At 50.9% G+C, this 22,556-nt stretch overlaps 1 protein-coding gene across 1 annotated transcript in view; it reads right to left on the reverse strand.

Annotated features, from left to right (window-relative positions):
* Positions 1-22,556, reverse strand: part of LOC141171730 (NADH dehydrogenase [ubiquinone] 1 alpha subcomplex subunit 3-like) — a 55,268-nt gene that overhangs the window by 17,150 nt on the left and 15,562 nt on the right. The window contains exon 2 of the mRNA XM_073655377.1: positions 2,024-2,089. Coding sequence (XP_073511478.1) covers positions 2,024-2,089 — 66 coding nt within the window. The remainder of the gene's footprint in view (positions 1-2,023; positions 2,090-22,556) is intronic.

A 22,556-nucleotide genomic window follows, 5' to 3' on the forward strand; every position in this document is an offset into this window, starting at 1 on the left:
GTCTGAGAGCAGGAGGGAGGTTCTCTGGTCAGGGACCATAAGCATGCAGCACCTCCTGTCCCAGGCCAGTAGGGGGAGCAGGCTGCCCCTATAAAAGCTGGAACTGAGGGCAGGGTTAGAGAGACCAGGACCCACTTCTGAAGCATCCAGAAGGGTTGCCAGAAGAGAGGGACAGGTCAGCGGCAGCTGAGGAGTCCGGGAGGCTGAGGAGGAACAGCAAGCCAGGGACAGAGGCGACGAGAGCCGGTCCTGGCTGAGAGAGAACTGAACAACCGGACACTGGGGTCCGAGGCTGTCAGGGTTGCAAGCCCGGCAGCAGATCACCTACCTGCGAGGGATTTTAGGTCCCTTGGCCTGAGAAGCCTGGAGGCTCCGCCACGCAGAGGGACCGGTACAGCACAGAGAAGCAACAGGTACCTAAGGCCCGAGTCGCAAGCCATACATGCGTAGTGCACGGCCAGCTCAGGGACGTGGGCTATCACACCACTAAAGGGGGAGATAGTCAGCAAGGGCAGAGAGAGTACGGTAGGCCTACCCACTCACCCTGACCAGTGGGGCTCGCCCGAATGTTCTCAGACACTCAGGCCCATTCCTACCCTGTACTCCTGTTGGGTCATAAGTACCACCTACAATAAAGACCCTGGACTGTTTGAAGTAGACTCTGGACCTTTATTATTGCGGCCTGCACCATCACCCCCAGCATCCTATTACCTGCCCTGAGGCTACACTCTTCCCGTGGGGAGTTATCCTATCCCTGTGCTGCACACCAACATCAGCCTCGGCGGTCTGCCTTGCAGCAGCGGTCATCCCTGACCGCAATCCACGGGTGGCATAGTCGGACATTCAAAACCCCACAAATAGACTGCCACAGCATTTGGTCTGACCACCCTGAGCCACGGGATCGGGTTGCCACTACTACCCCCATCATCACGCTGAAGCCTGGTTCCGAGTGCCCGACGGCCCAGGGGGTGAGTCACACTACTTTAAATTAACCCCCCAATGTATCCCCCCGGGGCCCCTAATGAATTTTGCAATTATGTTATGATGTCAATACTGCTTGTGACAACATCGCTGACCACGCACAGCCAGCACGTAATTCCCCCGGCTGCAGCTGGCTCTTGCTTCCGCTTACATCACGACTATTTGTGGCTGCAGCCAGGGGTCTCCTGTTCCGCGTACCACGGTGAATGATTGGCTGTGGGCGTGGTTATCCCCCATCGTGTCACACCCAGCATCCACCGCGAGCTCTGTCAATGAATGTGCGTGCGGTGGATGCCGGGTGTGACGGGATGGGGGATAACCCTGCCCACAGCCCATCACTCACCGTGGAACGCGAAACAGGAGACGCCTTGGCTGTAGCCGCAAATAGCGAACCGTGTTAGTGAGGACCGGGGAGCGGCGCTGCCTGTGCGGGTACTTCCGCTGCGAGCAGCTGGGAGATGACCGGCGCTAAGCCAGGAGATCGCCGCTGACCTCCATGCGGCTACCGTCGGGAGATCAGCGGCTAGGGCCCGCTGATCTCCCGATGGCAAGTGTGAAGGGAGTACCGGGGAGTGAGGCCGCCGGTCGGGGTACTTCTGCTGCTAGCGCCAGTCATCTCCCGGCTGCATCGCCGCTGACCTCCATGCGGCAGATGAGCCGCTAACGGCTGCCATCTTGTTCTGAAATCCCGCGTCGCTGATTAGCCGCGGCCGGACCAATCAGCGATGCGGGATTTCCTGAACGGACAGACGGGATAAGCCGATTATATAGTAGATATTTTGCATATACAGATATATTCTTTTTAACTATATATGTATATATATCATAGTAGTGTTATAATTCACTGCCAATAAACATATTACAAAAAAAAATGCTATTGGGGTGAGCGAGTCCCGGCTGCTGTCAGTGTGGACGGGGCAATGACATGACGTCCACACCTCTCACCCGACCGTCATTGCCCGGCCCTGCACGAGCCCACACCTGTCAGCACCGAAACGCCCAGCACCTGCAAATCCCAGGAGTCTCCTTGAGCGACACTTACTGGAGAACACCGCCACCTTTCCCTCTGACCTGCGAGCGGAAGCGGAAGTGCGGCACGCTATGACTTCTACATGTCAGAGGGCGGGGCTTATTTTCCGGGCTCAGCCCGCAGCCCTGCTAGAGCAGATGTTTTCTGACGATGAGTCTGGTAACATCCCTCTTACTGAAGTGGATTCTAATGGAGCCTCTGACATGCGCAATAAGCGTAGTGTGAACCCAGACCTAAGGCCTAATAGTGGTGCAGTGGTAACTCGCTCCTCTGCCGCCAAGAGAGAGGGACAGTCTAGTCTGTGGCGCTGCAGCCAACCTAAAGCAATGAGCTGGAGTTGGTATACATGCAGCGTGTAGGCGCACGTTCACACTGGTCATAAGGCAAAACCTAACAGAAACAAAATGAGCCTATACCCTGCTGTAAGTAAAAGCAATAGTTCACACCATTTTTGATAAAAAAAGAAGCATAAAAGCCATCCCACCACGACAAGGTGGGCACCCATAAAAGTACCCAATCAGAACAGTTCTAATCTCTGGTATTAAAAAAATGACCTCAATGTGAATGAGGGACGAGCAGGAGTGGGGCCGACTATGGACACAGGGACAGGAAGCTACATAAACCTAATACCCAGCTCACAGAAAGGAAGGCCGGGCCCTTGTGTGCACTGAGTGCAAGAAACAAATGCAATAAATATATTTGGAGGACTATGTGGGCCCATTATACTGTATGGAGGACTATGTGGGGCTCATTATACTGTATGGAGGACTATGTGGGCTCATTATACTGTATGGAGGACTATGTGGGCCCATTATACTGTATGGAGGACTATGTGGGCTCATTATACTGTATGGAGGACTATGTGGGCCATTATACTGTATGGAGGACTATGTGGGCTCATTATACTGTATGGAGGACTATGTGGGGCCATTATACTGTATGGAACACTATGTGGGCCCATTATACTGTATGGAGGACTATGTGGGGCCATTATACTGTATGGAGGACTATGTGGGGCCATTATACTGTATGGAGGACTATGTGGGGCCATTATACTGTATGAAGGACTATGTGGGGCCCATTATACTGTATGGAGGACTATGTGGGGCCCATTATACTGTATGGAGGACTATGTGGGCCCATTATACTGTATGGAGGACTATGTGGGCCCATTATACTGTATGGAGGACTATGTGGGGCCATTATACTGTATGGAGGACTATGTGGGCCCATTATACTGTATGGAGGACTATGTGGGCTCATTATACTGTATGAAAGGACTATGTGGGCCATTATACTGTATGGAGGACAATGTGGGCCATTATACTGTATGGAGGACTATGTGGGGCTCATTATACCGTATGGAAGACTATGTGGGCCCATTACACTGTATGGAGGACTATGTGGGGCCCATTATACTGTATGGAGGACTATGTGGGGACCATCATACTGAATGGAGGACTATGTGGGCCCATTATACTGTATGGAAGACTATGTGTGGCCCATTATACTGTATGGAGGACTATGTGGGGCCCATTATACTGTATGGAGGACTATGTGGGCCCATTATACTGTATGGAGGACTATGTGGGCCCATTATACTGTATGGAGGACTATGTGGGGCCATTATACTGTATGGAGGACTATGTGGGCCCATTATACTGTATGGAGGACTATGTGGGCTCATTATACTGTATGAAAGGACTATGTGGGCCATTATACTGTATGGAGGACAATGTGGGCCATTATACTGTATGGAGGACTATGTGGGGCTCATTATACCGTATGGAAGACTATGTGGGCCCATTACACTGTATGGAGGACTATGTGGGGCCCATTATACTGTATGGAGGACTATGTGGGGACCATCATACTGTATGGAGGACTATGTGGGCCCATTATACTGTATGGAAGACTATGTGTGGCCCATTATACTGTATGGAGGACTATGTGGGGCTCATTATACTGTATGGAGGACTATGTGGGCCCATTATACTGTATGGAGGACTATGTGGGGCCCATCATACTGTATGGAGGAATATGTGGGGACCATTATTCTGTATGGAGGACTATGTGGGGCCATTATACTGTGTGGAGGACTATGTGGGCCCATTATACTGTATGGAGGACTATGTGGGGCCATTATACTGTATGGAGGACTATGTGGGGCCCATCATACTGTATGGAGGACTATCTGGGGACCATTATTCTGTATGGAGGACTATTTGGGGCCATTATTCTGTATGGAGGACTATGTGGGCCCATTATACTGTATGGAGGACTATGTGGGGCCATTATACTGTATGGAGGACTATGTGGGGCCCATTATACTGTATGGAGGACTTAGTGGGGCCCATTATACTGTATGGAGGACTATGTGGGGACCATTATTCTGTATGGAGGACTATGTGGGGCCATTATACTGTATGGAGGACTATGTGGGGACCATTACTCTGTATGGAGGACTATGTGGGGCCATTATACTGTATGGTGGACTATGTGGGCCCATTATACTGTATGGAGGACTATGTGGGGACCATTATTCTGTATGGAGGACTATGTGGGGCCATTATACTGAATGGAGGACTATGTGGGGCCCATTATACTGTATGGGGGACTGTGTGGGGTCTATTATTCTGTATGGAGGACTATGTGAGGTCATTATTCTGGATGGAGGACTATGTGAGGCCATTATGCTGTATGGAGGATTGTGTGGGGTCTATTATTCTGTATGGAGGACTAAGTGAGGCCATTATTCTGTTTGAAGGACTATGTGAGGCCATTATACTGTATGGAGGACTGTGTGGGGTCTATTAATCTGTGTGGAGGACTATGTGAGGCCATTATACTGTATGGAGGACTCTGTGGGGTCGATTATTCTGTATGGAGGACTATGTGAGGCCATTATACTGTATGGAGGACTGTGTGGGGTCTATTATTCTGTATGGTGGACTATGTGGGGCCCATTATACTGTATGGAGGACTATGTGGGGCCATTATTCTGTATGGAGGACTATGTTGGGCCATTATTCTATACGGAGAACTATGTGGGGCCCATTATACTGTATGGAGGACAATGTGGGCCCATTTTTCTGTATGGAGGAATATGTGGGGCCATTATTGTGTATGGAGGACTTTGTGGGGGACATTATAATAAGTGAAGGACTATGTGAGGGCCATTCTACTATTTGGAGGGCTATGTGGGGGCTATTATACTATTTGGAGGGCTATGTGGGGGCTATTATACTATATGGAGGGTTATGTGGGGCCATTATATTATATGCAATCAATTGTACAGCTTGAAGGTTTGTGTGGGGTCCATCATACTGTGTGGAGAGCTTTATTGGCGTCATTATTCTGCCTGGCTGTGTTTTTGTGGCCATTATACTGTTTTCAGGGCTAGTGGGAGCCATTATACAGTGTGAAGGGCTGTGTTGGGGCCATCATAATACTGTGTAGAGAGGTGAGGGGGCCATTATACTGTTTGGATCGCTAGTGCGGGCCATTATACTGTTTGTAGGCCCATCATAGTGCACGGAGAGCTGTGTGGGGGTCACAGTTGGGGGATTATACTGTGTTGGGGTCACCATACTTTGCCGGTGGAGTTGAGGTGGGGTGTAGTAGGGTCATTATACTGCACATGTGGAGGAATTCACCATGGGGGTATCATATGTAACGGGTCTGGGAGGTGGAACCTCTGAGCAACTATACAAGGGGGCAGTCCTTGTAAGGAAGCGGGTGGCTCCCAGAGAAGGCGGGCAGGTAGTCACGGCTAGTGACGGGGACAGTCTCTAGACAGGCGGGTGGTCACGGCAAGTGACGGCAGAGCCTCCAGGTAGGCTAGCAGGCAGGTAGCAGGTGGACGCTCCCAGGTGAGCGGGCAAGAGTCTCTGGACAGGCAGGTGGTCACAGCACGTGACGGCGGAGCCTCCAGGTAGGCTAGCAGGCAGGTAGCAGGTGAGCGCTCCCAGGTGAGCGGGCAAGAATCTCTGGACAGGCAGGTGGTCACAGCACGTGACGGCGGAGCCTCCAGGTAGGATAGCAGGCAGGTAGCAGATGAGCGCTCCCAGGTGAGCGGGAAAGAGTCTCTGGACAGGCAGGTGGTCACAGCACTTGACAGCGGAGCCTCCAGGTAGGCTAGCAGACAGGTAGTAGGTGAGCGCTCCCAGGTGAGCGGGCAGGCTGGTCCATAGACAGACTGACAGGTGTCGGAAGGCAGACCGTCGGACCGCAGGCTTGCAAGCAGGTAAGCGGATATCAGGCAGGTATCAAGCAGGAATCTGGCAGGTGACTGGCAGGTAACTGGTAACGGGACCTGAGGGCTGAAGCAGAGTGAAGGCTTTGCAACAACATTGCTCGGGCACCTCCATTTTGGAGGAGGTGCCTTATATATGGGAGGTCCTCCGGCAATTGGCCGGGGACTCCTTAGGACGGCGCGCGCGGTCCCTTTAAGAGAGGAGGAGCTCTCGCGCGCGCGCGCCCTAAGCACACTGCCGGGGAAGGAGCGCGTGCCGGAAGCAGCGGGGAGAGAAGCGCTGGAGGACGCCGCGCCTGGAGCGGGGAGGTGAGAGGGACAGCGTCTCTGCCTAGTACGGGGCAGAGACGCCGATGCTACAGTCCCCCCCCCTTTAGGCCCCCTCTTTTTTTGGCCAGAAAGAAATTTTTCAAGGAGAAGCGGGGCGTTGATGTTCTCCCTGGGTTCCCAAGTTCTCTCCTCAGGACCAAACCCCTTCCAATCCACCAGAAAAAAGGTTTTTCCTCTTACCCTCTTGGAGGCCAGAATACTCTCTACCTCAAAGACATCATCAGCGGAAACCGGAGCAGGAGGGGCACCTGGATTATTGAAAAAAGAGTTAAAGACAACGGGTTTGAGGAGAGATATGTGGAAGGAGTTGGGAATCCGTAGGGTGGCCGGGAGTTTTAATTTGTAGGCCACAGGGTTAATTTGCCTGAGGACTTCGAAGGGACCGATGAATCGAGGGCCCAACTTGAAGGAGGGTACTTTGAGCTGCACATGTTTGGACGAGAGCCAAACCTTGTCTCCCGGACGGAATTGAGGCGGATCCAGACGTCTCTTATCAGCATATCTCTTCATCCGCTCAGAGGACAGAAGAAGAGCGGACCTGGTACTCTCCCAAATAGTAGAAAATTCGCTGACAAGAGACTCCGCAGCAGGGTTGTCCACAGAAACGGAGACAGGAAGTGGAATCCGGGGATGTTGGCCACCGACTATAAAGAACGGGGATTTGGAAGAGGATTCGCTCTCATGGTTATTGTAAGAGAACTCGGCCCATGGTAGGAGATCCACCCAGTCCGAATGGTGTGCATTAACGAAGTGCCGGAGGTAACTGGTCAGGATCTGATTGATCCGCTCCACTTGACCATTGGACTCTGGGTGGTAAGCGGAGGAGAAGTCCAGGGTGATGTCAAGCAGCTTACATGTGGCTCTCCAGAAGCGTGAGGTGAACTGAACCCCACGATCCGACACGATGTGGAGGGGCAGGCCATGGAGACGGAAGATGTGGTGGATAAAGTCTTTAGCCAGCTCGGGTGCAGATGGGAGACCAGGCAGGGGAATGAAGTGGGCCATCTTAGAAAAGCGGTCAGCGACAACCCAAATGACTGTACAACCGGCAGAAATAGGAAGATCGGTGATAAAGTCCATAGCAATGTGCTGCCAAGGAGCAGCAGGTACGGGAAGGGGCAGGAGATGGCCGGCTGGAAGATGTCTGGGAACTTTGTTACGGGCACAGGATGAGCAGGCCGCGACGAAGTCTACCACGTCCTTACGCAGGGTCGGCCACCAGTAATGTCGGGTAATGAGTTGGAAGGTCTTCTTTTGGCCAGCATGGCCAGCTAGTTTAGAAGAATGTCCCCAGCGAAGAACCCTCTCCCGATCTGGTACAGCTACAAACGTCTTACCGGGTGGGAGACGAGTCAGATCCAAGGGGGCCACATTCATCACCTTGGAGGAGTCGATGATGTGCGTAGGCTCCTCCTCTTGATCGGAGGACAGGAAGGACCGGGACAAGGCATCAGCTTTGACGTTCTTGTCCACCGGGCGGAAATGAAGAATGAGGTCGAAGCGGGCAAAAAACAACGACCACCGGGCCTGGCGAGGATTGAGTCTCTGGGCATTTTGGAGATATGCCAGGTTTTTGTGATCCGTGTAGATAATTACCGGGTAGAGAGCCCCTTCAAGCAGATAGCGCCACTCCCCCAGTGCCAATTTGATGGCTAGCAATTCACGGTCTCCTATGGAGTAGTTGCGCTCAGACGATGAGAAGATTTTGGAGAAGAAGCCGCAGGTTACCATTCTCCCGGTAGAAGATTTTTGGGTGAGTACCGCTCCGGCTCCGGAGGAGGAGGCATCAACCTCCAGGTAGAATTGTTTATTACAGTCCGGACGGTGCAGGACGGGAGCAGAGGCGAAGGCTTTCTTTAAGGAAAGGAAGGCCTCCTCGGCTTCAGGCGACCATGTCCTGGGATTAGCCCCCTTACGGGTGAGTGCAGATATGGGAGCAGTCCGAGACGAGAAGTGTGGGATGAAAAGACAATAGTAATTAGCGAAGCCCAGGAATCGCTGTATCGCCTTCAAACCTTCAGGGCGAGGCCATTTTAGAACGGAAGAGAGCTTCTCGGGATCCATTTGCAGACCTGTCTGGGAGATGACATAGCCCAAGAACGGTAGGGAGGTCTGGTCGAAGAGGCACTTCTCGTATTTAGCATAGAGGTGGTTCTGCCGAAACCTAAGCAGGACCTGACGGACATCCCTTCGGTGTGTGGGGAGATCCGGAGAGAAGACCAAGATATCGTCCAGGTATACCACTACGCAGGAGTACAGGAGGTCACGGAAGATGTCGTTGACTAGTTCTTGAAAGACAGCGGGAGCATTACAGAGACCGAAGGGCATCACAAGGTACTCATAGTGACCGTCCCGGGTATTGAATGCCATCTTCCACTCGTCTCCTTGACGGATACGGACCAGGTTATATGCTCCTCGTAGATCCAGCTTGGAGAAGATCCTGGCGCCCTTGAGACGGTCAAACAATTCGGAGATGAGCGGCAGGGGGTATTTGTTTTTTACTGTGATGAGATTGAGTCCTCTGTAGTCAATACAGGGACGTAGCGAGCCGTCTTCCTTTTTGACAAAGAAGAATCTGGCTCCAGCCGGGGAGGTAGATTTTCAGATAAATCCCCTAGCTAGATTCTCTTCAATTTACTCAGACATGGACCGGGTCTCGGCTGCAGACAACAGGTAGATACGCCCACGGGGAGGAGTGGTGCCAGGTACCAGGTCGATCGGGCAGTCATATGGCCTATGGGGTGGCAACGTCTCTGCTTCCTTCTTACCGAAGACGTCCGCATAGGGCCAGTAAGGAGCCGGAAGACCTGGTAAATTAGCTGGAGTAGGCGGAGGGCGAGCTGGGCGGACCGGAACCAGGCAGGTCCTATGGCAGTCTGGACCCCATCGGAGTACTTCACCGGATCGCCAGTTCAATACGGGTTCGTGTGTCTGGAGCCAAGGTAGGCCTAGCAACAGGGAGTGAGAAAGTCCAGACAGTACATGGAATGAGATTTCCTCAGAGTGCAGCATTCCCACCTGCAGGGTTATGGGTTCAGTGACGAGCAGGATGGTCTCCGAGAGAAGTCTTCCATCCACGGAGGCGACTGACAATGGTTCAGCCAGGGGCTTGGTGGGAATACGGTATCTCTCTACCAGAGACTGGGAGATGAGGTTTCCAGCAGCTCCAGAATCCAGGTGGGCGAGTTCAAAGTGACGGTTTTCTCCCCAAGCAATAATAGAGACCGGTAAAGTCAGAGACGGAGAGGGCTTACTTTTGTCTAGGACGACCTCTCCGAGCGGTCCTAGACACTGGCGTTTCCCGGCTTTTCCGGGCAGGAACGGATGGAGTGCTCCATACTGCCACAATAGAAACAGCTTCCCTCGGCTCGGCGAGATTCTTGGCGAGATCTGACCATCTTGGTCTGGTCGATCTGCATAGGTTCAGGCGAGGGCGCCCGCGGAGTGACTGGTTGAGAGGCAGGTCTCAGGGAAGTAGGAGCAGAGCAAGAAAAGTCTTTCTCCCAGGCAGTCTCTTTGGCACGTTCTTGGAACCGGATGCCAATCCGGGTAGCTAGTGACACCAGGTCATCCAGAATGGTAGGAATGTCCCGACCAGCTAACTCGTCCTTAATCCGACCGGAAAGACCCTCCCAGAAGACGGACACCAGAGCCTCATTTTCCCAGGTAAGCTCAGAAGCGAGGGTGCGGAACCGTATGGCATATTGGCCAACGGTGAGACTCCCTTGGCGGAGATGTAGCAGAGAGGAGGCAGAAGAGGTTTTCCGTCCAGGTTCATCGAAGACTTTCCGGAAAGCAGCGAGGAAAGACGGCAGGTCGGACACCAGGGGATACCCTCTCTCCCACAGGGGATTTAGCCATGCCAGTGCCTCCCCAGTGAGATGGGACATGATGAAGGCCACCTTGGCCCGGTCGGAGATGAACTGGTATGCCAATAGTTCAAAGTGCAGGGTGCACTGGTTTATGAAACCCCGAGCTAAAGTAGGTTCGTCGGCAAAGCGTGGAGGTGCCAGAAGCCGAGGTCCATAGTCGGGTACCATGACGGGACTGGATTGCGGTACCGCAGGAATGGGCACGGCTGGACCAGAGGTAGACAAAGACAAGTCACACAATGCGCCTAGACGAGAGTTAACGGACCGTAGATAGGACAGTACCACCTCCTGCTGAGTTTTCTGACGTAAGACTTCCTGGTGCAGATCGGAGATCTGGGGACCACCGGGTTCCATGGCCCGAGCAAACTGTAACGGGTCTGGGAGGTGGAACCTCTGAGCAACTATACAAGGGGGCAGTCCTTGTAAGGAAGCGGGTGGCTCCCAGGGAAGGTGGGCGGCTCCCAGGGAAGGTGGGCAGGTGTATGGAGGACTTTGTGGGGGACATTATAATAAGTGAAGGACTATGTGAGGGCCATTCTACTATTTGGAGGGCTATGTGGGGGCTATTATACTATTTGGAGGGCTATGTGGGGGCTATTATACTATATGGAGGGTTATGTGGGGCCATTATATTATATGCAATCAATTGTACAGCTTGAAGGTTTGTGTGGGGTCCATCATACTGTGTGGAGAGCTTTATTGGCGTCATTATTCTGCCTGGCTGTGTTTTTGTGGCCATTATACTGTTTTCAGGGCTAGTGGGAGCCATTATACAGTGTGAAGGGCTGTGTTGGGGCCATCATAATACTGTGTAGAGAGGAGAGGGGGCCATTATACTGTTTGGATCGCTAGTGCGGGCCATTATACTGTTTGTAGGCCCATCATAGTGCACGGAGAGCTGTGTGGGGGTCACAGTTGGGGGATTATACTGTGTTGGGGTCACCATACTTTGCCGGTGGAGTTGAGGTGGGGTGTAGTAGGGTCATTATACTGCACATGTGGAGGAATTCACCATGGGGGTATCATATGTAACGGGTCTGGGAGGTGGAACCTCTGAGCAACTATACAAGGGGGCAGTCCTTGTAAGGAAGCGGGTGGCTCCCAGAGAAGGCGGGCAGGTAGTCACGGCTAGTGACGGGGACAGTCTCTAGACAGGCGGGTGGTCACGGCAAGTGACGGCAGAGCCTCCAGGTAGGCTAGCAGGCAGGTAGCAGGTGGACGCTCCCAGGTGAGCGGGCAAGAGTCTCTGGACAGGCAGGTGGTCACAGCACGTGACGGCGGAGCCTCCAGGTAGGCTAGCAGGCAGGTAGCAGGTGAGCGCTCCCAGGTGAGCGGGCAAGAATCTCTGGACAGGCAGGTGGTCACAGCACGTGACGGCGGAGCCTCCAGGTAGGATAGCAGGCAGGTAGCAGATGAGCGCTCCCAGGTGAGCGGGAAAGAGTCTCTGGACAGGCAGGTGGTCACAGCACTTGACAGCGGAGCCTCCAGGTAGGCTAGCAGACAGGTAGTAGGTGAGCGCTCCCAGGTGAGCGGGCAGGCTGGTCCATAGACAGACTGACAGGTGTCGGAAGGCAGACCGTCGGACCGCAGGCTTGCAAGCAGGTAAGCGGATATCAGGCAGGTATCAAGCAGGAATCTGGCAGGTGACTGGCAGGTAACTGGTAACGGGACCTGAGGGCTGAAGCAGAGTGAAGGCTTTGCAACAACATTGCTCGGGCACCTCCATTTTGGAGGAGGTGCCTTATATATGGGAGGTCCTCCGGCAATTGGCCGGGGACTCCTTAGGACGGCGCGCGCGGTCCCTTTAAGAGAGGGGGAGCGCGCGCGCCCTAAGCACACTGCCGGGGAAGGAGCGCGTGCCGGAAGCAGCGGGGAGAGAAGCGCTGGAGGACGCCGCGCCTGGAGCGGGGAGGTGAGAGGGACAGCGTCTCTGCCTAGTACGGGGCAGAGACGCCGATGCTACAGTCCCCCCCCCTTTAGGCCCCCTCTTTTTTTGGCCAGAAAGAAATTTTTCAAGGAGAAGCGGGGCGTTGATGTTCTCCCTGGGTTCCCAAGTTCTCTCCTCAGGACCAAACCCCTTCCAATCCACCAGAAAAAAGGTTTTTCCTCTTACCCTCTTGGAGGCCAGAATACTCTCTACCTCAAAGACATCATCAGCGGAAACCGGAGCAGGAGGGGCACCTGGATTATTGAAAAAAGAGTTAAAGACAACGGGTTTGAGGAGAGATATGTGGAAGGAGTTGGGAATCCGTAGGGTGGCCGGGAGTTTTAATTTGTAGGCCACAGGGTTAATTTGCCTGAGGACTTCGAAGGGACCGATGAATCGAGGGCCCAACTTGAAGGAGGGTACTTTGAGCTGCACATGTTTGGACGAGAGCCAAACCTTGTCTCCCGGACGGAATTGAGGCGGATCCAGACGTCTCTTATCAGCATATCTCTTCATCCGCTCAGAGGACAGAAGAAGAGCGGACCTGGTACTCTCCCAAATAGTAGAAAATTCGCTGACAAGAGACTCCGCAGCAGGGTTGTCCACAGAAACGGAGACAGGAAGTGGAATCCGGGGATGTTGGCCACCGACTATAAAGAACGGGGATTTGGAAGAGGATTCGCTCTCATGGTTATTGTAAGAGAACTCGGCCCATGGTAGGAGATCCACCCAGTCCGAATGGTGTGCATTAACGAAGTGCCGGAGGTAACTGGTCAGGATCTGATTGATCCGCTCCACTTGACCATTGGACTCTGGGTGGTAAGCGGAGGAGAAGTCCAGGGTGATGTCAAGCAGCTTACATGTGGCTCTCCAGAAGCGTGAGGTGAACTGAACCCCACGATCCGACACGATGTGGAGGGGCAGGCCATGGAGACGGAAGATGTGGTGGATAAAGTCTTTAGCCAGCTCGGGTGCAGATGGGAGACCAGGCAGGGGAATGAAGTGGGCCATCTTAGAAAAGCGGTCAGCGACAACCCAAATGACTGTACAACCGGCAGAAATAGGAAGATCGGTGATAAAGTCCATAGCAATGTGCTGCCAAGGAGCAGCAGGTACGGGAAGGGGCAGGAGATGGCCGGCTGGAAGATGTCTGGGAACTTTGTTACGGGCACAGGATGAGCAGGCCGCGACGAAGTCTACCACGTCCTTACGCAGGGTCGGCCACCAGTAATGCCGGGTAATGAGTTGGAAGGTCTTCTTTTGGCCAGCATGGCCAGCTAGTTTAGAAGAATGTCCCCAGCGAAGAACCCTCTCCCGATCTGGTACAGCTACAAACGTCTTACCGGGTGGGAGACGAGTCAGATCCAAGGGGGCCACATTCATCACCTTGGAGGAGTCGATGATGTGCGTAGGCTCCTCCTCTTGATCGGAGGACAGGAAGGACCGGGACAAGGCATCAGCTTTGACGTTCTTGTCCACCGGGCGGAAATGAAGAATGAGGTCGAAGCGGGCAAAAAACAACGACCACCGGGCCTGGCGAGGATTGAGTCTCTGGGCATTTTGGAGATATGCCAGGTTTTTGTGATCCGTGTAGATAATTACCGGGTAGAGAGCCCCTTCAAGCAGATAGCGCCACTCCCCCAGTGCCAATTTGATGGCTAGCAATTCACGGTCTCCTATGGAGTAGTTGCGCTCAGACGATGAGAAGATTTTGGAGAAGAAGCCGCAGGTTACCATTCTCCCGGTAGAAGATTTTTGGGTGAGTACCGCTCCGGCTCCGGAGGAGGAGGCATCAACCTCCAGGTAGAATTGTTTATTACAGTCCGGACGGTGCAGGACGGGAGCAGAGGCGAAGGCTTTCTTTAAGGAAAGGAAGGCCTCCTCGGCTTCAGGCGACCATGTCCTGGGATTAGCCCCCTTACGGGTGAGTGCAGATATGGGAGCAGTCCGAGACGAGAAGTGTGGGATGAAAAGACGATAGTAATTAGCGAAGCCCAGGAATCGCTGTATCGCCTTCAAACCTTCAGGGCGAGGCCATTTTAGAACGGAAGAGAGCTTCTGGGGATCCATTTGCAGACCTGTCTGGGAGATGACATAGCCCAAGAATGGTAGGGAGGTCTGGTCGAAGAGGCACTTCTCGTATTTAGCATAGAGGTGGTTCTGCCGAAACCTAAGCAGGACCTGACGGACATCCCTTCGGTGTGTGGGGAGATCCGGAGAGAAGACCAAGATATCGTCCAGGTATACCACTACGCAGGAGTACAGGAGGTCACGGAAGATGTCGTTGACTAGTTCTTGAAAGACAGCGGGAGCATTACAGAGACCGAAGGGCATCACAAGGTACTCATAGTGACCGTCCCGGGTATTGAATGCCATCTTCCACTCGTCTCCTTGACGGATACGGACCAGGTTATATGCTCCTCGTAGATCCAGCTTGGAGAAGATCCTGGCGCCCTTGAGACGGTCAAACAATTCGGAGATGAGCGGCAGGGGGTATTTGTTTTTTACTGTGATGAGATTGAGTCCTCTGTAGTCAATACAGGGACGTAGCGAGCCGTCTTCCTTTTTGACAAAGAAGAATCTGGCTCCAGCCGGGGAGGTAGATTTTCAGATAAATCCCCTAGCTAGATTCTCTTCAATTTACTCAGACATGGACCGGGTCTCGGCTGCAGACAACAGGTAGATACGCCCACGGGGAGGAGTGGTGCCAGGTACCAGGTCGATCGGGCAGTCATATGGCCTATGGGGTGGCAACGTCTCTGCTTCCTTCTTACCGAAGACGTCCGCATAGGGCCAGTAAGGAGCCGGAAGACCTGGTAAATTAGCTGGAGTAGGCGGAGGGCGAGCTGGGCGGACCGGAACCAGGCAGGTCCTATGGCAGTCTGGACCCCATCGGAGTACTTCACCGGATCGCCAGTTCAATACGGGTTCGTGTGTCTGGAGCCAAGGTAGGCCTAGCAACAGGGAGTGAGAAAGTCCAGACAGTACATGGAATGAGATTTCCTCAGAGTGCAGCATTCCCACCTGCAGGGTTATGGGTTCAGTGACGAGCAGGATGGTCTCCGAGAGAAGTCTTCCATCCACGGAGGCGACTGACAATGGTTCAGCCAGGGGCTTGGTGGGAATACGGTATCTCTCTACCAGAGACTGGGAGATGAGGTTTCCAGCAGCTCCAGAATCCAGGTGGGCGAGTTCAAAGTGACGGTTTTCTCCCCAAGCAATAATAGAGACCGGTAAAGTCAGAGACGGAGAGGGCTTACTTTTGTCTAGGACGACCTCTCCGAGCGGTCCTAGACACTGGCGTTTCCCGGCTTTTCCGGGCAGGAACGGATGGAGTGCTCCATACTGCCACAATAGAAACAGCTTCCCTCGGCTCGGCGAGATTCTTGGCGAGATCTGACCATCTTGGTCTGGTCGATCTGCATAGGTTCAGGCGAGGGCGCCCGCGGAGTGACTGGTTGAGAGGCAGGTCTCAGGGAAGTAGGAGCAGAGCAAGAAAAGTCTTTCTCCCAGGCAGTCTCTTTGGCACGTTCTTGGAACCGGATGCCAATCCGGGTAGCTAGTGACACCAGGTCATCCAGAATGGTAGGAATGTCCCGACCAGCTAACTCGTCCTTAATCCGACCGGAAAGACCCTCCCAGAAGACGGACACCAGAGCCTCATTTTCCCAGGTAAGCTCAGAAGCGAGGGTGCGGAACCGTATGGCATATTGGCCAACGGTGAGACTCCCTTGGCGGAGATGTAGCAGAGAGGAGGCAGAAGAGGTTTTCCGTCCAGGTTCATCGAAGACTTTCCGGAAAGCAGCGAGGAAAGACGGCAGGTCGGACACCAGGGGATACCCTCTCTCCCACAGGGGATTTAGCCATGCCAGTGCCTCCCCAGTGAGATGGGACATGATGAAGGCCACCTTGGCCCGGTCGGAGATGAACTGGTATGCCAATAGTTCAAAGTGCAGGGTGCACTGGTTTATGAAACCCCGAGCTAAAGTAGGTTCGTCGGCAAAGCGTGGAGGTGCCAGAAGCCGAGGTCCATAGTCGGGTACCATGACGGGACTGGATTGCGGTACCGCAGGAATGGGCACGGCTGGACCAGAGGTAGACAAAGACAAGTCACACAATGCGCCTAGACGAGAGTTAACGGACCGTAGATAGGACAGTACCACCTCCTGCTGAGTTTTCTGACGTAAGACTTCCTGGTGCAGATCGGAGATCTGGGGACCACCGGGTTCCATGGCCCGAGCAAACTGTAACGGGTCTGGGAGGTGGAACCTCTGAGCAACTATACAAGGGGGCAGTCCTTGTAAGGAAGCGGGTGGCTCCCAGGGAAGGTGGGCGGCTCCCAGGGAAGGTGGGCAGGTGTATGGAGGACTTTGTGGGGGACATTATAATAAGTGAAGGACTATGTGAGGGCCATTCTACTATTTGGAGGGCTATGTGGGGGCTATTATACTATTTGGAGGGCTATGTGGGGGCTATTATACTATATGGAGGGTTATGTGGGGCCATTATATTATATGCAATCAATTGTACAGCTTGAAGGTTTGTGTGGGGTCCATCATACTGTGTGGAGAGCTTTATTGGCGTCATTATTCTGCCTGGCTGTGTTTTTGTGGCCATTATACTGTTTTCAGGGCTAGTGGGAGCCATTATACAGTGTGAAGGGCTGTGTTGGGGCCATCATAATACTGTGTAGAGAGGAGAGGGGGCCATTATACTGTTTGGATCGCTAGTGCGGGCCATTATACTGTTTGTAGGCCCATCATAGTGCACGGAGAGCTGTGTGGGGGTCACAGTTGGGGGATTATACTGTGTTGGGGTCACCATACTTTGCCGGTGGAGTTGAGGTGGGGTGTAGTAGGGTCATTATACTGCACATGTGGAGGAATTCACCATGGGGGTATCATATGTAACGGGTCTGGGAGGTGGAACCTCTGAGCAACTATACAAGGGGGCAGTCCTTGTAAGGAAGCGGGTGGCTCCCAGAGAAGGCGGGCAGGTAGTCACGGCTAGTGACGGGGACAGTCTCTAGACAGGCGGGTGGTCACGGCAAGTGACGGCAGAGCCTCCAGGTAGGCTAGCAGGCAGGTAGCAGGTGGACACTCCCAGGTGAGCGGGCAAGAGTCTCTGGACAGGCAGGTGGTCACAGCACGTGACGGCGGAGCCTCCAGGTAGGCTAGCAGACAGGTAGTAGGTGAGCGCTCCCAGGTGAGCGGGCAGGCTGGTCCATAGACAGACTGACAGGTGTCGGAAGGCAGGCCCTCGGACCGCAGGCTTCCAAGCAGGTAAGCGGATATCAGGCAGGTATCAAGCAGGAATCTGGCAGGTGACTGGCAGGTAACTGGTAACGGGACCTGAGGGCTGAAGCAGAGTGAAGGCTTTGCAACAACATTGCTCGGGCACCTCCATTTTGGAGGAGGTGCCTTATATATGGGAGGTCCTCCGGCAATTGGCCGGGGACTCCTTAGGACGGCGCGCGTGGTCCCTTTAAGAGAGGGGAAGCGCGCGCGCCCTAAGCACACTGCCGGGAAAGGAGCGCATGCCGGAAGCAGCGGGGAGAGAAGCTCTGGAGGACGCCGCGCCTGGAGCGGGGAGGTGAGAGGGACGGCGTCTCTGCCTAGTACGGGGCAGAGACGCCGATGCTACATCATACTGTGTCTGGAGACACTTTTGTTGGCATCATACTTTATGGGGGCAATGAATGGGGAATCTATGGGTTTCAATAGGGGGAAAATTACTTTGTAAGTCCTACAAAGTTGTGAGATCTGCTCTTGTGTGACCCCACCGAATATTATTATTGTTATTATAATTTTTTTTGTTTATGGAGAGCCCAATTAGGACTTCTGCTGTAGTTTCTATATAAGCCCCTGCCTGGGAAGTAGAAAGAATATTGCAAGGTACAGGACAGGCAACCATATTGGATTGGTCATAATCCCATTCTTTAAAATTGATGACCTATCTATGCTATCAATGCTATGTTGGGCAGGCCTAACTCAGTGCACCTGTTGAGCGTCATTGTATCATTAGTGACTGTTCTTGTGGCTTTGACATATACAGGTGAATGGAGCACAGCTGCAATACCAAGACCAGACACTACTAAACCTGCGGTGCAGAATCCCAGGCTCTTCATTCGATTATACAACATCATTGCAGCTCACAGGACTGGCTAATCAAATTTCACAGCCAGGGATTTTGGTAGGTGTGTGGAGTTTTGGACGGCTGTACTTTGGTGGCCATGGACTACTAAAATAGCCACTGGACTGGGGCCCGGCAAATATTTTTCTGAGAGTCAGAAACCACCGGAATAATATTACATCTGTAATTGGACCATCACTATCTTATGGCAAATATTTATACTTTGCTTTGATTATTATTTAGACAATTAAATCTACCTATATATCTTTGATCATTTTGTATTTTAGTATTAGCTTTATAAGTGTTGATAAAAGCAATAGACAGTCATTCTGGATCCGGCAGTAGAAGGTCATTATGCTTGGCCTTGCAGACACCTTCTTGATCCTTTCACCATCTTTCCCTCTCTAGGACCCAGTTGTGATCTCCATCTTCTGCTGCTAATTGACACACCCATGCTGGATCTTTAAATGCACTCCGTTTCTCCAGAGACTTGCTGGTGATAGAGTAAATTCCTCTGTTCAGGTCTGGTATTCTAGCAGTCAGCTAGATTCTCCTTGGAGTTCCTTTGTGGATTGTAGTCGTGATCTCTCTGGTGTCTTCTCAAAGCTAAGTGTATCCCCTTGTCTGTTTCCCTTGTTTGTCTTTAGTTGCATTGGCGCTGACTAGTGCTCACCCTTCCCCCTCCCTATCTAGGGCCTAGCTCTAGGGTCAGCCAGGGCTAAGGTATCCTGCTCGGCGATGGGTGCGGAACCTATTTGGAGACGATAGGGGAGTCAGAGTGTTGTTAGATCTTCTTAGGGGTCTCCACTCTCCCTTTCCCTAGTTACTGGGCTTTCCCCTTTTCCCATCGGCATGTGCTGGGTTCTTTCCATGCCTAGTATGACACTTAGTTTTTAAAAGTATAGCTAATTGGAAGGAGCCAGTTCAAGGACTTCTGCAGGATCCATAATTTACGATTTTGTTATTCCCAATTAAAATACTTTCTTAGGTAATGTATTAGTCATTCCCCTTTCTCCTGGGGGTGTAATAAAATACTTGTTGCTTGAGATTTGAGGGCAGACATGAATTGTACACTGACAGACACTGGCTGTGTGTTATTTTCTTATCTACAATGCATCATATTTATTTATTTTGAACCAATAATGGCAGATCTGGAGATCGTTTGCATCTCAACCCAAAGTAGTTCTTTTTAGAAGGGGCTACCATACCATGACATCTAGAAAAGGTTAAAATAAGTGCCAATAATATCAAGTCCCGTCTGTACTAGTACTAGCTGGACTGTATGGTTTTTCGGCAGTGCCATGGCATGTAAATCTTGAACATGGTGGTGATGCGGGATGTATTTCATTTTGTGTCATAGAAGTTATCAAACCACCAGATAGAAAGGGAGATTGGGACAAGAAAATACTCCAACGAGGAACATGTTGGATATATTGGTTGGAGTCTCTAAAAGACTCAATGCACAGTTGACCTTCTGTAGCTTCATCTGACCCCACTTTGGTCCTTTGGAACCAATCATGTGTGATTTTTTGAGACACCGTTTTTCTTTTTATATTTAAATCGCTTATTATGGTGGTATCTACTGTATATTTTTGTTTTATGGCTTTATTCTCTTTATATTTGTACTACTGGTAGTTTGTTCTTTAGGGTATTCGGGAGTATATATATTTATCGAGGGCGTTATATAATTAGATAATAGATATTTTGTAATAGAGTAGTGTGACTGGCAAGGATTATTAAGGACATCTTTAATCTAAACTACCTAAATATATATGTAGATACCCTTATGCAATGTGACCAATAGAGATGAGCGTTGTTCTACTCGAACTGTTCGCCAATCTCAAATTCGAGCTGTTTTGGGCGGTGTTCGAGCCGTTCGGCGAACACGAACAATTTGAGAAAAATTCGGCTGTTCGAGGTTATGTTCGATAACTGTTCGTGCACCAAAATCATAACTGGATTTTTTCTCAGTAATGATGAAAATTAATGTTAATACGCAGTTTGAGTGTACAGCGGGGTGGGGGGAGGGGCAGGGGATGGATCTCTGAGGAACAATGAAGATCTCCATTTTTTTTTCTCTTTCCCGCATTTGCAGTGGGGAGGTGCAATCTGTCAGCCTATCAGCAGCGCACACACGGAGCGAAGTGCTTTTTTTCACACAAGCAAGGGCATGTGTCATTGGCAGTGTATGTCACATGTCCTTGCCCTATAAGACCAAGCCATTTTCCCCGTCGCCACCATTTTCTCACTGCTGCAGCTGCGTGTTAGACGGCACCGCTGTTGCTGTGTGCGCTATACCTTGTTAATTTCAAGCCAATTTTCGCACAAATATACAGATAGGGAATAGTTGTGATTGCAGTCCTTTTAAGGACTAGGTTACAGCATTTCCTACGACTTTTATCAGGGAGGTCTGTGCTCTTAAATAGATAGATTGTGGGAGTAAAGACTAATTGTAATTGGAGTCCTTTTCAGGACTAGGTTACATCAGTTCCTATCAGTTTTTGCCAGGCAGGTCTGTGCCAGTGCTGTGCAAGTTTTTTTCACAGCATTTGGCTGAATCTAGCAAAGCTAATCCTTTTTGGCCTATTGCAGAGTGTGTTAGTCAGTGGAGTAGCCTATCTGTGTTGCAAGATATACCACCTGTGTATAGAATACCAATTTTTTTACTGCACCTAGTGAAGTAAAATCTTTTGGGCATAGCATCATTCTATTAGTCCATCTATACTGACCTCCATCAGGTTGCAAATTAAAACTAATTTTTATCTGCATCTACAGTACCTCTGAAAAAATATTTGGGCTTCTACCTGTGTGTGGGACTTGTTGTATTAGTCCATCTATACTGACCTCCATCAGGTTGCAAACTGAATATATTTTTTTCCTGCATCTACCTGTGAAAAAATATTGGGCTTCTAGCTGTGTGTGGGTCTTGTTCTATTAATCCATCTATACTGACCTCCATCAGGTTGCAAACTGAATATAATTTTTTTCTGCATCTAGCTCTGAAAAAATATTTGGCCTTCTAGTAGTGTGTCGGACTTTCTCTATTAGTCCATCTATACTGACCTCCATCAGGTTGCAAACTGAATATAATTTTTTTCTGCATCTAGCTCTGAAAAAATATTTGGCCTTCTAGTAGTGTGTCGGACTTTCTCTATTAGTCCATCTATACTGACCTCCATCAGGTTGCAAATTAAAACTAATTTTTATCTGCATCTACAGTACCTCTGAAAAAATATTTGGGCTTCTAGCTGTGTGTGGGACTTGTTGTATTAGTCCATCTATACTGACCTCCATCAGGTTGCAAACTGAATATATTTTTTTCTGCATCTACCTCTGAAAAAATATTGGGCTTCTAGCTGTGTGTGGGACTTGTTGTATTAGTCCATCTATACTGACCTCCATCAGGTTGCAAACTGAATATATTTTTTTCTGCATCTACCTCTGAAAAAATATTGGGCTTCTAGCTGTGTGTGGGTCTTGTTCTATTAATCCATCTATACTGACCTCCATCAGGTTGCAAACTGAATATAATTTTTTTCTGCATCTAGCTCTGAAAAAATATTTGGCCTTCTAGTAGTGTGTCGGACTTTCTCTATTAGTCCATCTATACTGACCTCCATCAGGTTGCAAATTAAAACTAATTTTTATCTGCATCTACAGTACCTCTGAAAAAATATTTGGGCTTCTAGCTGTGTGTGGGACTTGTTGTATTAGTCCATCTATACTGACCTCCATCAGGTTGCAAACTGAATATATTTTTTTCTGCATCTACCTCTGAAAAAATATTGGGCTTCTAGCTGTGTGTGGGACTTGTTGTATTAGTCCATCTATACTGACCTCCATCAGGTTGCAAACTGAATATATTTTTTTCTGCATCTACCTCTGAAAAAATATTGGGCTTCTAGCTGTGTGTGGGTCTTGTTCTATTAATCCATCTATACTGACCTCCATCAGGTTGCAAACTGAATATAATTTTTTTCTGCATCCAGCTCTGAAAAAATATTTGGCCTTCTAGTAGTGTGTCGGACT

This window comes from Phyllobates terribilis, unplaced genomic scaffold (assembly GCF_046119375.1).
Source record: "Phyllobates terribilis strain yellow unplaced genomic scaffold, ASM4611937v1 Scaffold_12__6_contigs__length_324123572, whole genome shotgun sequence".
Classification (NCBI taxonomy): domain Eukaryota; kingdom Metazoa; phylum Chordata; class Amphibia; order Anura; family Dendrobatidae; genus Phyllobates; species Phyllobates terribilis.